The 14,569-nt window shown below is 43.6% G+C and overlaps 1 protein-coding gene across 1 annotated transcript in view; it reads right to left on the bottom strand.

Moving 5' to 3' along the window:
- Positions 1 to 2,119: 2,119 nt before the first annotated feature.
- LOC133220954 (VWFA and cache domain-containing protein 1) overlaps positions 2,120 to 14,569 on the bottom strand; it is a gene marked incomplete at its 5' end in the record, with an annotated part of 56,376 nt that continues 43,926 nt past the window's right edge. The window contains 8 exons of the mRNA XM_061369436.1: positions 2,120 to 2,255; positions 4,161 to 4,342; positions 4,901 to 5,043; positions 7,248 to 7,416; positions 8,744 to 8,861; positions 9,359 to 9,482; positions 10,013 to 10,162; positions 13,273 to 13,506. Coding sequence (XP_061225420.1) covers positions 2,141 to 2,255; positions 4,161 to 4,342; positions 4,901 to 5,043; positions 7,248 to 7,416; positions 8,744 to 8,861; positions 9,359 to 9,482; positions 10,013 to 10,162; positions 13,273 to 13,506 — 1,235 coding nt within the window. The remainder of the gene's footprint in view (positions 2,256 to 4,160; positions 4,343 to 4,900; positions 5,044 to 7,247; positions 7,417 to 8,743; positions 8,862 to 9,358; positions 9,483 to 10,012; positions 10,163 to 13,272; positions 13,507 to 14,569) is intronic.

The following is a 14,569-nucleotide window of genomic DNA, read 5'->3' as shown; positions in this document are numbered from 1 at the left end:
CTAGCACCCAAATCCCCACCTCCTCACTGTGGCTGTGTTCTGCACTGCTCCTCTTTGCTCAGGCCCCAGCATTGGGACCTCAGAATGAAGCTGCCATAGACCTCTTCCTAATCCCTCAAATCCCACAGTGTAGGAGTGATTATGAATTTCAGCCCCAAAACAGAGGACAACAATATTGATATGGGCAGCTTATGAAGCGGTTCTGTTATGTGCTGGTGTGCAGGAGACTGAGGCTGGACCAAATGATGAGGGAATCTCTGTCACCAGGTTTCTAACATCCAACCTCTCAACATGTGCTTCCTGCAGCACTGGGATGGCACGGCCAGACCAAGCTTCCTCTCATCCCTCAAGGATGCACAATGATCAGCTCGTCCTCAAATCCCCAGGTGGGCTGTTGTGAACTTGTGAGAGCCTTATGTTAATGGCAGAGGAGACACCTTTGACTTGCTGCTCCTTAAAATATCTACATGTTCTAAATCATTTTAGCTCTGAATCTGGGAAGGAAAATGCTGAGAAAAAGAAGATAGCGAATGGCACAGCTGGACTGCACAAAGCAGAGGCTGTTGGCAACCCCTTAGCATATAAAACCAACTCTGTTGACTGGACTGGAGCTTGTTGGCTTTTAAGGAGGCGCAGGGAAGATGCAGACAAATCTGAGTTGCAGATTTATAAATACAGATCCGAAAACCCTGCCTTTAACTTAGTTTTCACATTACCCTTTTCAGGGAGAAGGAAGGGGAACAGGATGACGGTGAAGCAGCACGGATACATCTAACTGGATATGGCAAGGCATCAAGCTATGAAGTTACTGCTCTGTCGTAACAGCCAAAAGGCAAGAGGAATGCTGTAAATATGTTTTAGCTTCATCTTTAAGCATTAAATCCTTCTGCTTTACTGATGCAAGCTGTATTAAATATGTCCATAAATGTCCATAAACGTATTCCCTGTCTCCAAAAGAGAAGTAAGATGTACAGAAACTGGGAATGAGAGGTAAGCTTCAGATCCAGAGAAGCTAATAGTATTCTTTAAACCCAGAGAGCAGTTTCTAATGCGACTATGCCTCTTGACTGCCCTGATTCCCCCCCAGCCCTCTTTTTAAACTAAGACCTCTTTGGGGATTATAACCACATGTGACTGTAAGCTTTAGGGGTCTTATTTACCCAGGAATCACACTCACATCTGCCAAACTTTGTTTAACCGTTCTTTAATCATGTTCTAAGAACCCCCATGAGCTCCAAGTTCTTAAAGCTAAGCAAACCATCTCGCACCAGACAAAAATCACGTCTGATTAATTGCACTTCTCTTCTTACAAAAGTGCTCCTTCCCCTTCAGTAAATTCCTCTGTGAGAAGCACCATCAGGCGTTCGGCCTCATTATGCTCCTGCCAAAAGAGACAGGCAAATGTCCCATGGTGGGAAATCCCAAGCAGAGCCAAGATGGCTCTGAGCAGAGTAGAAAAGCAGTGGCCTGGGCTCTGCTGCCTTTGTGATCCATGTTCACCAGCATGTTAGAAGTTACCCTTGTGTAAGTGGAAGCCACATGCTCGGTTACAGTACTGGAAGAGAGCCTGTGTAAAAACCAAAATGAGTAACTACTATTTCTGAAACTTGGGAGAACTTGTGACAGAAAGGTTTAGCACATACCCTATAAACTGACCTTCTTTAAACGTAGAATCCCAGACTGGTTTGGGTTGGACGGGACCTTAAGGCTCCTCCACCTCCAACCGCTGCCACAGGCAGGGACACCTTCCACTGGAGCAGCTTGCTCCAAGCCCCTGTGTCCAACCTGGCCTTGAACACTGCCAGGGATGGGGCAGCCACAGCTTCTCTGGGCACCCTGTGCCAGCGCCTCAGCACCCTCACAGGGAAGAGCTTCTGCCTAAGAGCTCAGCTCAGTCTCCCCTCGGGCAGGTTCAAGCCATTCCCCTTGCCCTGTCCCTACAGGCCCTTGTCCCAAGTCCCTCTCCAGGTTTCTTGTAGCTGTTCTAAGGTTATATTACATGTCAGCAAAAGCACTTTAAACCCAGGTTTGGATTTCAGTTCTTGAACACACAGGACTCACACCACATTTTTCTCTCCCACCCAAAGCATCTCTTGATCATCGAGAGCATTCTTGCTTGGCACAAACCTCAGAACACCATTTACCTGGAGGAATGGACTGTGTGACTGATTGTCACAACGTAGCCAGCCCCTCCAACATCTAAGTAGGGACCGGTAAAGGTAATGAGTCCTGGGTTAGCCACTGCATGCAAGTACCTAAGGGAAGACAAAGGAAATGATCAGAATTAGTGACAAATGGTTACTTTAACCTTTAAGACACCATCCTTACCCTTGCAGGAATAGAGGCAGACACTGAAGTCTGCACAATGTAAACAGTGTGCTACCAAACTGATGTTTCTTCATAGTAAACAGATACCAAAGCACAGTTAGGACCCATGCCTAAAACAGGCTAGCTCAATAAATGCTCCTCGTTGCATCCAACTGCATTAAAAGCTTAATTTATTCTACACAGAATATATTTAATGTAATTTTAGACATTTTCCCCCTAGAACATCCAATGACTTAGTGCCAGCAGTCCCAAACACAAAGTTAATGCTTTCAAAATTGATATGTTGCAAATGGAGAAGAAATGACATCCTGTACACAGAATTCAGGCACGAGAATTCAGAAATATGCCAGAAAGTGATTCCAATCTCTTTATAAACTTACTTTCAACAAAAATAAGCCACAATCATGTCATTTATCTTCTTACTGTACTAAGGAAGATTATAAAACATTCCAGGTGTTGGAAACACTTTTCTGTATGAAAAACCTTTGCTTTTCTCTACCACAGTGCATTAACCTATGAGTCTGCACTGGGCTGTGCAAAGAGCTCAACTGACTTCTACTTTATTTCTAGTGTTTTACTTGCATCTGCTTTCCCCAACACTACCACTTGGCTTTACATAAAAACCAGGGCACTATCGCATGCTGCACATGGAGGTATTTCCAAAATCATGGATCAAGAAAATCAGGGAAATGTGAAAGGGAAGAAGAAAATCCCACCCCAAACGAACCCCTGAAACGATAATGAAAATAATACGGGAGCTTTTAAAATGAAGACATGGGATTGTAAATGTGCACTCAGCTCATTTGCAATATCACAGATTCATAGAACCTTAGAATGGTTTGTGTTGGAAGGGACCTTAAATCTCATCCAGCTCCAGCCCCTGTCACGGGCAGGGACACCTTCTACTAGAGCAGCTTGCTCCAAGCCCCTGTGTCCAACCTGGCCTTGAGCACTACCAGGGATGGGGCAGCCACAGCTTCTCTGGGCACCCTGTGCCAGCGCCTCAGCACCCTCATATGGAAGAGCTTTTTCACTGTGATATGTATGAAATATATTAAAATATATGTAGATATGTATATGATCTCTTTGAATGCACCCCATTTATCTTAATGCTGAAAAAAAGAGTGAAATTCCATCACAAAAAGAACAAAAACCTGAGGAAAACCTAACCTGTAGCCATGGTATTTTCAGGGAAAACCTGTATCAAAGAACGACAGCATGGCCAATGCCAGGAGCATTTCAGAGCCTTCCCTCTGCAGCCAGAGCCGCTGGCTCAGGCCTTGCCCAGCGTCATGGTGTGGAAGTACCTGGCTGGCTCCTTTCAACAAAGCACACATCCACACATGCTCCAGAGCACTCTCATGGCTCCAGCTCTCATTTGTAGTGGATACAAATGTTTTCCCAAATCAGATGCTGCTGCATAATTAATAGAGCATCGAGCCAGGAAATTCCTGCTGTAAATGAGCAAGGAAACCCGCTCTAAACAAACAGAAAGACTGCAATATTCACAACCAAAAATGGCACAAGGACCTGAAAACACTCCTGAATTGGCTAATCCTGAAGGGGATGCTCATTTCCTGCATATTTATAGTCCCATCTGCCATGGCAGGGATGTGAAACAGAAGCTATCACTTGAAATAAGAAGGACTGAAATTAGAACCAAGGAAGGTTTTAACAAGCTGTATTTGAGCACCAAGGATGAAAACATTTCTAGTTAAGTAGTTTATGAGCTGGCCATGAAAAAACCCAGGCTATGGAATGGATCTCAACTATTTCTCTTATTGCCCTTTGGGATTATCCAAAGCTTTGATAACGGGACCCTAAAAACTCACCATTGTCTCCTGGTGGGATCAAATGCTTTGTCCATGAGGGAACCGGGGTAAATTCGGAGCACCCCATTGGGGGTTGCTATGTAACGGCGCACAATGTAACTGTTGAGGATGCTGATTTCCATTTGTGTCATCCATTCATCTGTGACGTGACTGGTAGCCATTACTTCATTTCTGACAGAGAACTGCAAAACAAAGGCAGACCTGGCAGGGTTCCTCTAAGACTTGCAGGAAAAGATAATGAGCTGCTCGTGGGGTTTCCTAAAGAGCGATCGGAGATCATCTAAACTCAATTACTTGTCTCAAGTCTTCTCACACCAGACGGATCTGGCACATTCCAAGCAAAGGGAAAGCTTATTATAATGAAATAATGTTGTCATTATCTCTGAGGCTTTGAGAGTTTGCCTTTTTACTTCATGTAAATATAAACACTGCTTGGCTTGCATGCAAAACACATTTCTCATTTATGTGCTTAGGAAAACAAAGAATTTACTGCAACTTTAGTTTTTCTAGTATTTATTTCAATAGCTGCTTATCAGCTTCCTTCCGCCCTCCTGGGGAGGAAGCCTTCTCCCTCTTCTTTCCACTCTTCCAGGCCTTGAAGACCACAGCTGTCTCCCCAGGCATGGGAACAACATTCCAAGCCACCTCTCCATAACCCTTTGAGCACCAGAAGATGAGTGTTCCTCCCAGATGAAGGTGTGGGACAAGAGGGAACCATGTCCTCCATCCCCAGGGCCTACCTTCAGGCCAGGATTGGCAATGAGGCGCGTGTTGTCACTGAGGTACGCCGTGTAATGCTCCACCATCCGCTTGGTCTCGGGCTGGCTGAGGTGTTCATAAGGAGAAGAGAAGCTGCCCGCAGAGAGCATTACTGTGGGGCTTTCTGAAAGGAGCAAAATGTGAGAAGGGTCAGTGAACTGCCCACAGTGCACAGCAAACACATCTGTACTGTGAAGGGTATCTGATGTGATGTCCTGGCTGAGGACATGTGGAGGGAATTACACTGATGCACTGTTTGCTCCTCTCTCTGCTCCTCCATTCTGCCACACTTTGGCACACAAAGCACATAGCTCCTTCAGGGTCATGGGTGGGCTGTGAGCATGGGCAGGAAACTTGAGGTTTTTCACCCAAACCAGAGCATTCACCAGCACCACTTGGCTCCCCAGGCATGGACAAAACTCAGGTTGCACGTGAACAACCTTCCTTGCTTCAAAATACAGGAGTCACAAAGTCAGTCCTCTTAGAACCATGAAATCCCAGCCTGGTTTGGGTTGGAAGGGACCTTAAAGCTCCTCCAGCTCCAACCCCTGCCATGGGCAGGGACCCCTTCCACTGGAGCAGCTTGCTCCAAGCCCCTGTGTCCAACCTGGCCTTGAGCACTGCCAGGGATGGGGCAGCCACAGCTTCTCTGGGCACCCTGTGCCAGCGCCTCAGCACCCTCACAGGGAAGAGCTTCTGCCTAAGAGCTCAGCTCAGTCTCCCCTCGGGCAGGGTCAAGCCATTCCCCTTGGCCTGTCCCTACAGGCCCTTGTCCAAAGTTACAAGTAAAACCCAAATTCATTTCAGTTGAAATTTCAGTGACAGATAATGACCAAATGGAGAATTCCAAGGCCAGAAGAGGGAGGTTACCAACAGCAGTGTAGCTGTCTGGGTGATTTTCAGAACAGACTAGAAAGTGAACTTTCATCGTGCAGAAACTGCAGTACCAGACAGCTTTTTCTTTTTAAAAGAAAAATGATGGTGATGATGCAGTGCTGAAGGCTGAGAACTCCTTTTCTGAGTATTTGACCCATGAAACCCAATTTCCCCATGTGTAATGGTCTCCAGAGGAAAAATTTCGCTGGACTTATGTGGAGTGTTCTGCTTTTATTCACATTCCTCTAAAACACATCACCAGACAGCCAGCAACCAGATGTACTGCAGTCATCACTTACAAACTTCTATTACAGTCCTTCATCTGCTTCCCAGACCAAATACTCTGATGTGACTGCATTTTTGCTTTGCATGAAGTTTTTCCACTTGTCTGCTTAGTACTGGGGTTTTTGGAGATTTTCCATTTATATCTTGTCTTTCTGGATAGAAAATAATCAAGCCTAGGCAGCACATTAAAGAAAAAAAAACCCACCCTGTATTTAAACAATTGGCAAAGCAATTTCCATGGGTTTGTTAAGTTCCTCCATAACTCCTCCAGTCTAATCTCACTTAGCTATTTGTGGCACTGCAATATAGCTAAGAAAATCCACCACAAGACCTTCAAACCTTGCTACAAACAAAAGCACTTGAGAACTTCTCATATATAGCACAGAGTTTAGCAAATCCCCAAAGGTTAATACTTAGATATGAAAATTTGCAACTTACTATGATTATATGAAAACCTTCTATGTTCTTAGGATATCTTTTAAGCTCTCTATTCTTTCCAGACACTAGAACTTATATTGCCATGGAGAGTCTCCCTCTTCCCAGTTATATTTGAGCAACTACTGAACTTAGTTAGAGCAGAATTGGTTAAGCTTAAAAGCAGGAGTATGTCAGTAACCCAACAATTTAAGCAGGTAAGGAGGGGCTGGAAACCATCACACCACTGAAGTTCAGTTTCCCCCAACAGGCTTAACTTCTGGCTTCACATGGATTGATGGTATTAAGTGATTATGGCAATGAAAAGCCTGCACAAATCCAAAGTCAAAAGAATAGTAGTCCTGCACAACTGGCTGGGACTTCATCTTACTTATTTGTCAATAAGCTGCTTTACAGCTGAGAGCAGAGAACTGAGTTTTAAGCTTGGTGAGGCATCTCTCACTCTCAGCACTCCACTTGATGGAGTTCCCAGATCGAGTTGGGTAAATGCACTCATGGTGCATTTATCTTGTACTCTGATGAGCAGTCCCATGGCGTTCATCCATGCAAGTGCTGGCCCCTGAGCAGGGGAGCTATGATCAATGAAAGGTAACAGCTGATTAAAGAATCAGCCTTGGAAATAAAAGCCTCTCAAGAGAAGAGTATTTCCAGGGTTTTGTGAGAAGCTTTCTACTTCCACACTCTACAGAAACACACATGAGGTGGTCCAGATGAATTGTGAGGAGGCTTTACCTAAGGTAGCCAGCTGCTTGAAGTGCAGGCAGGCATTTGGCTGGCCCAGCAGATCCAGTCGATGATACAGGAGCTTGCTGCTGGGGACTGTGTTGAGATTCTTCAGCTGCTTAACAGGTATTTCTGGCTGTATTACCACCACACAGAGAATAAAGGATGTGTCCTGGACCTGAAAAACATCGGGCAAGTCATCAAACAGAAACAAAAAGGTGGAGGAGTTACAGAACTTGTATTGTGTTTAACAGTCACTCTTCTCTTTAACTGCTCATCTTGTCCAGTTCTGGAAGGCAGCACCACACTTAGCCACAGTTCCCATTCTCTGAAAACAGACAGCTCCTTTCAAAGAAGCTAATATGGACTTAATCCTATAGAAAACAGTGAGAAGTCCTGTGCTCAAGCCACACAGGTCAACATGCACAATGGGGACACTTGTCTCCAGTGGTCTGATGACCGCAACTCAGTCCCATACAGCCACCTTCCAGTCTGTAATCACCTGGTATGGATCAGAGCCACTAAACTGCAAAAATTTCCCAATCTTCTCCATAGTCTATGGAGAAAATATTTAGTCTTCAGGAAAAATCATTACACTAAGACCTTCATTTGGTTGTTCAATTAGCAGTAACTTCTAATAGTGTTCTGTGGGTACTTTTTGAAGCGTCATTAATGGAAGAGAGGCTTCATGTTCACACTTGATAAAAACACACTGGTATTCCCTTTATGAAGAATACAGACCAATGAACTCTCCAATATGAGATTTTATCATCACCACTCTTAATTGTGTACTGCATGTGTCACATGCTTTACTGGTTTGCATGTGTTAAATATCCTGTATAGTAACACCTGGAGTTGCCCAGCTGCTCTGCAAGGGTGCTTGATATTTAATTTAGCATTACAACATTAGAAAATTAGCTTCAGACACCCTCCTGTATGAATTTCTGTTACACAACAACAGATGTAATCTCTTCAAACTGCTCAGCTTAATGGTTTAGGTTAGATTTAACTTCATATTGTGGAAATGACCCACAAGTACCCTCTTGAGTTTGTTGGCACAAAGAAGTAGCCAATTATTTCTGGCATCAGTGAAAAATACTTATATTTCTCACTGATTATATTTAAGGATTATATTTAACCTTAGATTCCAGTTTATTGTCTGGGTCAAGGCTAGCATTGAGATATGTTCAAAACTGAAGAAAGGAAGGCAGCTGCTAGAAGCTCTCCTAAAGCTCTTACAACTGATGATGCGGCCTTTTGCATACACATCATGCCCAGTTTCAATGAAAGCTTCAATATCATTAACGTTTGCAAGAAAAGTGTTAAATTACAGCAAACAGCATCACTGGTTACTGATAGAGTTCTGCAACAAGATCGTGTCAGAATGAGCTGACATTTACCCCACTGTATTAGTGCATGGATCATACTACTTCAGTATATTAACGTACTTCAATATATGAACTTAGTCTATGCCATCCTGTAGCGGGGTTGCTTTTATTCCTTACCATTTTCCAGGCATAGCTGACATTGTAGGCTTCTTTGCCAATTTCCCTCAGTTTGTTCACATGCCAAGAGAGTGAGGAGTTCACAGGAACTGTAATGATCTGGCTGCCCAAGGGAATGCTACAATGGCAGATAAAACATCCAACATTGTATTAAACACTGAGTAAGTGCTTAAGAAATATCCATGTATTGTGCATTTATAAAAATATCTAAAGATATGGTGAGAATAACTCTTATCTGTTTTGGGTGAAGAAAAGGTGCGTGTATGGTGAAAACACACTCCTTACCACCACGTTTTGAATTAAAACACGTGCTCAGATTAGGCAAAGGATAGAGAAAAACCTAGGCCAAACAGTGAGAAATCTTCCTGACATGGAAGAAAGATCAGAAGGAGTATCTTCTGGATTAGTGATGGAAACCAGTGGTTAGCACACCAAATGAGAAAATGAAGAAAGCTGGAGGTAAAAACAAACCAGAATTGTTGGGAGGGGGAAGATTCCATCAAAGTAGCCAGATATTTTAGGAAAAGGAACTTTATATTCTCTTAAAACTCCTCTGGAAATACCTGTAGTGCCCTCAAGACTGCTGATGTTTGGCCTTGCACCTTGATTCCTTACCTAAGGATGTTCTGGCGCACCAGCTCGAATTTAGGAATGTTCTCATAATGGATGATATCTGTGTGGAGTGGTGGTTCAGACAGCAGGTAAGGCCTGGTAAGGGATGGGTGCATAAGCGTGTATCCTGAAAAAGAAAGACCCAAACCCATACATTGAGTGCAGAGTAACAACTGAGCCCAGAATGAATATTTATAGGGGAAAAGAATACAGTGACTACATACAGGTTGTGCAAAGGCTTAACAGTGAACAAGCAACTGTTACCATCAAAGAAGTTGCAAATGAAGGCCTAGGTAAGCTGTAAATGAAAGACAGCTTGAAGACCCAAGCAACAAAGAGCAGTTGGGACCAGAATAGCTGCACACACATGTACACCAGTTTTGCCTTTTGTCCCAACACACAGAGAAAACCTCAGCTACATGTTACACATGTAGGAAATCTTCACAGGGAGTAAGTCTTTTCTCAACAAAACTTTGGCTCAGGAGTTTTAAGTCACGAATCCACCACAGTCTCCAGCAACTCTCAGGTAAAACTAACCCAACAACATCTTTTAATGGATATTATCCTTCATTACTTATCAACTATTGACAGACATGAGAACTGAGTTTCCTTTTGATGGTTACTGTAGTAGAAGAGATCATCTGAGCCAAAAGTTACCTTTATTGTCAATGAGGAAAGTGTAGGAACCCAAGGAGTCTTGGTAGTAGGTGACATCTTCCAAGATATAAGCGAGATTAACATCTACTCCAACAATCCCCAGCAGCAGGTTGCCAAAGTAACACGGTTTACTCACAGTCATTATCAGGCCTTAGAATGAGAGAAATAACATAAAACCATCAAAAAAATAGCATCTATTTAGTTCTTTTTAGAGGAAACAGAGCATGTGCTTCATCATTTCAACATGTTATGCAGTTAAAGTTTTATAGAGCATTCCCTGCAGGAATATGGACAAAAACTGGCATGCCTGCAGGGAAGCTGAGCAGGTTATTTGTCATGTCTGAGCTGATCATCTGCCATGTCTGGCTGCTGTTAGCTACTCGCCCAAGTTAGTTAATGTCTATGTTTCTGATAGCGACCTGAGGTCCTCCCATATGAAGATCGGCTGAGAAAGTTGGGGCTGTTCAGCCTGGAGAAGAGAAGGCTGCGTGGAGACCTCAGAGCAGCCTTCCAGTATCTGAAGGGGGCATATAGGGATGCTGGGGAGGGACACTTCATTAGGGACTGTAATGGTAGGACAAGGGGTAATGGGTTAAAACTGAAACAGGGGAAATTTAGATTGGATATAAGGAGGAAATTCTTTACTGTTAGGGTGGTGAGGCACTGGAATGGGTTGCCCAGGGAGGTTGTGAATGCTTCATCCCTGGCAGCATTCAAGGCCAGGTTGGACGAGGCCTTGGGTAATATGGTTCAGAGCAAGGTGTCCCTGCCTATGGCAGGGGGGTTGGAACTTGGTGATCTTCAGGTCCTTTCCAACCCGAACTATTCTATGATTTTATGATTCTATATTTGATCCATTTATTAAAATACACCACAACTGATGTTTTAAGGCTGTTGTCAGTCTACAAGGAAGAAGCTCTTCCCTGTGAGGGTGCTGAGGCGCTGGCACAGGGTGCCCAGAGAAGCTGTGGCTGCCCCATCCCTGGCAGTGCTCAAGGCCAGGTTGGACAGGGCCTTAGGTGACACAGTCTAGTGTGAGACTTCCCTGCCCATGGCAGGGGTTGCAACTGGATGATCTTAAGGTCCTTTCCAACCCAAACCATTCTATGATTCTCCAAGTGATGCCTTACAGATCAGCAATGTATTTGCCTCAAAAGCCAAGGTAGTATTTTGCTCTTTTAACCTCCTTTAAGGCAATTGAAAAATAGAGGGAGGAGGGAGGAAGAGAATTTGAACTTGTAAAGCAACAATAGGGATGAATTCTTGCTCATCTAATTGCATAATTAGAATATTAAACCTCCTCTGCTTCACTAAATCCCAGTATGGCCACTGTACTAGGAATCATACCCATAATTACACAACAGTTTGGGATGCATCTTGTGCCTGAAGTAAGAATTCTCAGTAATGTCTTATTTCTTTCCTTTCTACATTGCTGCTACTTGGAAACTCAACAACTCTTTTACTTCAAACCAATATAAAATTCATTTGCCTGTATAAGCTTTTAAGTATATTTTGAAATTTAGGTAAGACCAGTGTTCTTGATTGCACCATTTCTAATCCTTCTGTTGCTCAAAGTTTCCATTGTGCTTGGATATGGCTTTGTGAGAGACTAATAATACAGCTTAATTACCAGGGTTATGAAACACAGAAAGCAGCATTCTGACTCAGAAGAGATGGGCTCAGAAATAGTCTTAAGTTTGTTTTGGGACTCAACACAGACAGAGAAAATGTGCAACCTAAACTCAGCATAACTCTCAACTGCTCCTCTGCCAACACTGAGAATAGGCAAAGTCCTGAATGAAGAAATACAGAACTTGCTCAATTGCTAAAGCAATACAAAATAATATTAAATGTGTTTCCTAACACCACTGTGATGGCCACATCTACAGATGGCAGTGCTAGAGAAATGTTATATGAGCTGCCCACGAACTACAAGCCAGCAGCTCTGACCTTCCAAACAGGTACCCTGAGCTTTAGGAAGGGCACCAGATCCCAAAGGTAAGAAGAACAGCAGCACTTAAGCTGCTGATGCTTGAACTAGTTGCTCAGGTTGGATGGGGCTTGGAGCAACCTGCTCTAGCTGAAGGTCCCTGCCCATGGCAGGGAGTTGGAGCTGGATGAGCTTTAAGGTCCCTTCCAACACAAAGCATCCTGTGATTCTGTGATCCTATGACCAAAGGCTGGGTGTGTGTCCATCCAGAGGTGCTCTGTCAGGACCATGGGAGCTGCACAAGACCGCTCCCTACTTCTTTAACCTACCCCCAGCAAGAACCCAAAAAGGATCACCCCACAGTGCATGCTTATCCTGAGCACAAGTGAAACTGGTTTCTGCATTTCTTACACATCATCTCACAGGCACAATGCTATGCTCCCAAAAATCTCTATGGATCTCTACCCCTTCCGTCTCTCCATTACTGGATGTAGTGTGAGATCAGATCTAGTTGAACCCAGAGTTTTTGTTAACATGGTATCTAATTTTAAGGGAAAAGGGAAGATCCGTGTTCCTTCTCATCATGTCAGCATAAATGACATACTGACAGGAGAATCAGACTGCAGACACCTGCTGCACTTAGATATTCTTCAGGATAGAAGAATAACAGTAATAATATCTTAGAATAAGAATAACCTGTGGAAAAACTGGCACTAGGCTTCCAGTAAATTCAGCATTTCAGTCACTCCAGATTGGCCAGGCAGTCACCAGCCAGCTCAGGCTTCCCCTTCTGCCCATTGCTTGAGGCAGACCAAGTGTGCAGAAGCTAAAAGAAGAGCTAAGGATAGTGAATTTTCTACAGTAGCTAATAATCTCTTTCTGCTATTTGCTAAGGTGGTTGCTTTTCCCCACTTGCAATCCACTGAGTTTACCTGTAAGGCCTCAAGACATACAGAAGTACTGAAATGATGAACCCTGCAACAGGGCAGCATGGTGATGGCTGTCACCTCAATGTGACAAGATTGTTTCCCCCAGGTACAAAGAACTCTCCACAAATGAAATGATGGATGCCGTATAAGCACACAAGAACAATTTTCACCCATAAGAATCCATCCTAAATTTGTCTATTCCGTGTCTTATTACCAGTTTTTTCATAACTAGACCTCCTGCAGATAAAACAACCTACTGGCATGAAAGGCTAATATGATATTTGCCTTGGGAACACACCTAAAAGCATCATCTTATAAGACTACGGTATATTTGGGAACATGTAAGCAAACAGAACCTAATCTCTTATGCTTTTATAGCTAAATGCAACGTAAGCACTCACCATCTCCCATTTCATCTGAGAACGGCAGACTGAAGACTGCCTCATCGATCATTCGGTTGGGGAGGTTTGTGTAGAATCGGCCAACTGTTGTTTCCAGGTTACTCAGCTGGTTGAGGACCATCATGCTCCCCTTGATCACAGGCAGCACTGTTCGGTCGGGCACCCCGTACTTCACCGAGTTCTGCTCTGCCAGGTCCCGCAGAAAGGCCAGTTCCTTCAAACCTGTCACTCCCTCTGAAACAGGGGTGCAAGAAGAAGAAGGAAGGAGACGAAAGCAGCTTAATTTCCATCCAGACTTCTGTACCTTACTCCAAAGTACTATAAATTCAAGGCCAGGTTGGACACAGGGGCTTGGAGCAAGCTGCTCCAGTGGAAGGGGTCCCTGCCCATGGCAGGGGTTGGAGCTGGAGGAGCTTTAAGGTCCTTTCCAACCCAAACCATTCTAGGATTCTATGAAATAAAAGCAAAATGATACATACACTAAACTGTAGGGCTGCACATACCATAGGCTTATTTAAGCAATAAGGTAAAGTGCTGAAAAAACTAGTAGGGGTGTAGAAAACGTAATTAGCTAGTACAAAATTCCATGAGATTGCCTCTCACATACTGCTGCACAGCACAAAAAATGAACATGTGTTCACATCACCACTTCAAGCAAAGATCTTTCACCAAAGACTTATGTGACCTATAAATCCACAGGACAGCTCTTTGTTCTCCATCCATGGCTAGTTCACATAAACGACCAGGAGCACATTACACGTTCTTGGAGATAAGAGGCTTTGTTCTTTAGCTTAAACATCACAGTTTCATATTTTACACAATTGCCAGGCTCAATTTCTGCAGACAAATCAAAGACTTTTGTATATGTTAGGTCTGCATTGAGTATTTAAATTTACAGTCAACCAATACATTAGCTTAAGCACTGGTTTCCTTGGCTAGAGTCAGTGTGCAGTTCTTACTAGTACATCATACACGCTGCTTACTGAAAATGCTTTGTTGGATGTTGAAACAGGATGCCAAACTACTACATCCATGATCTTCATATTTAAGTTCACTCTTAAGTTGGGTCTTAAGTTACCAAAGCATTTCGGATTATGTTTGATGTTACATTCAAGCTCCTGGCTGATGTCTGATACAAAAGTCAGGTATACTCTCATTTTGCTGCAGCAGGAAACATGGGCAGTGTCAGGAAGGTTTACTGTTGCAATGGTTATCACATCTCATTCAGTCTGGTTGCCACTAGACAATTCCAGCAACAAAACTTTGTATCCTGAGCAGCTGCACTGTGATATGGAAG

This window comes from Neopsephotus bourkii, unplaced genomic scaffold (assembly GCF_033783945.1).
Source record: "Neopsephotus bourkii isolate Nb327-2 ecotype Australia unplaced genomic scaffold, CSIRO-AGI_Nbou_v1 NB_1494, whole genome shotgun sequence".
Classification (NCBI taxonomy): Eukaryota; Metazoa; Chordata; class Aves; order Psittaciformes; family Psittacidae; genus Neopsephotus; species Neopsephotus bourkii.
Note: the sequence above shows the minus strand (reverse complement) of the source record. Positions and strands in the feature narration are given on the sequence as shown.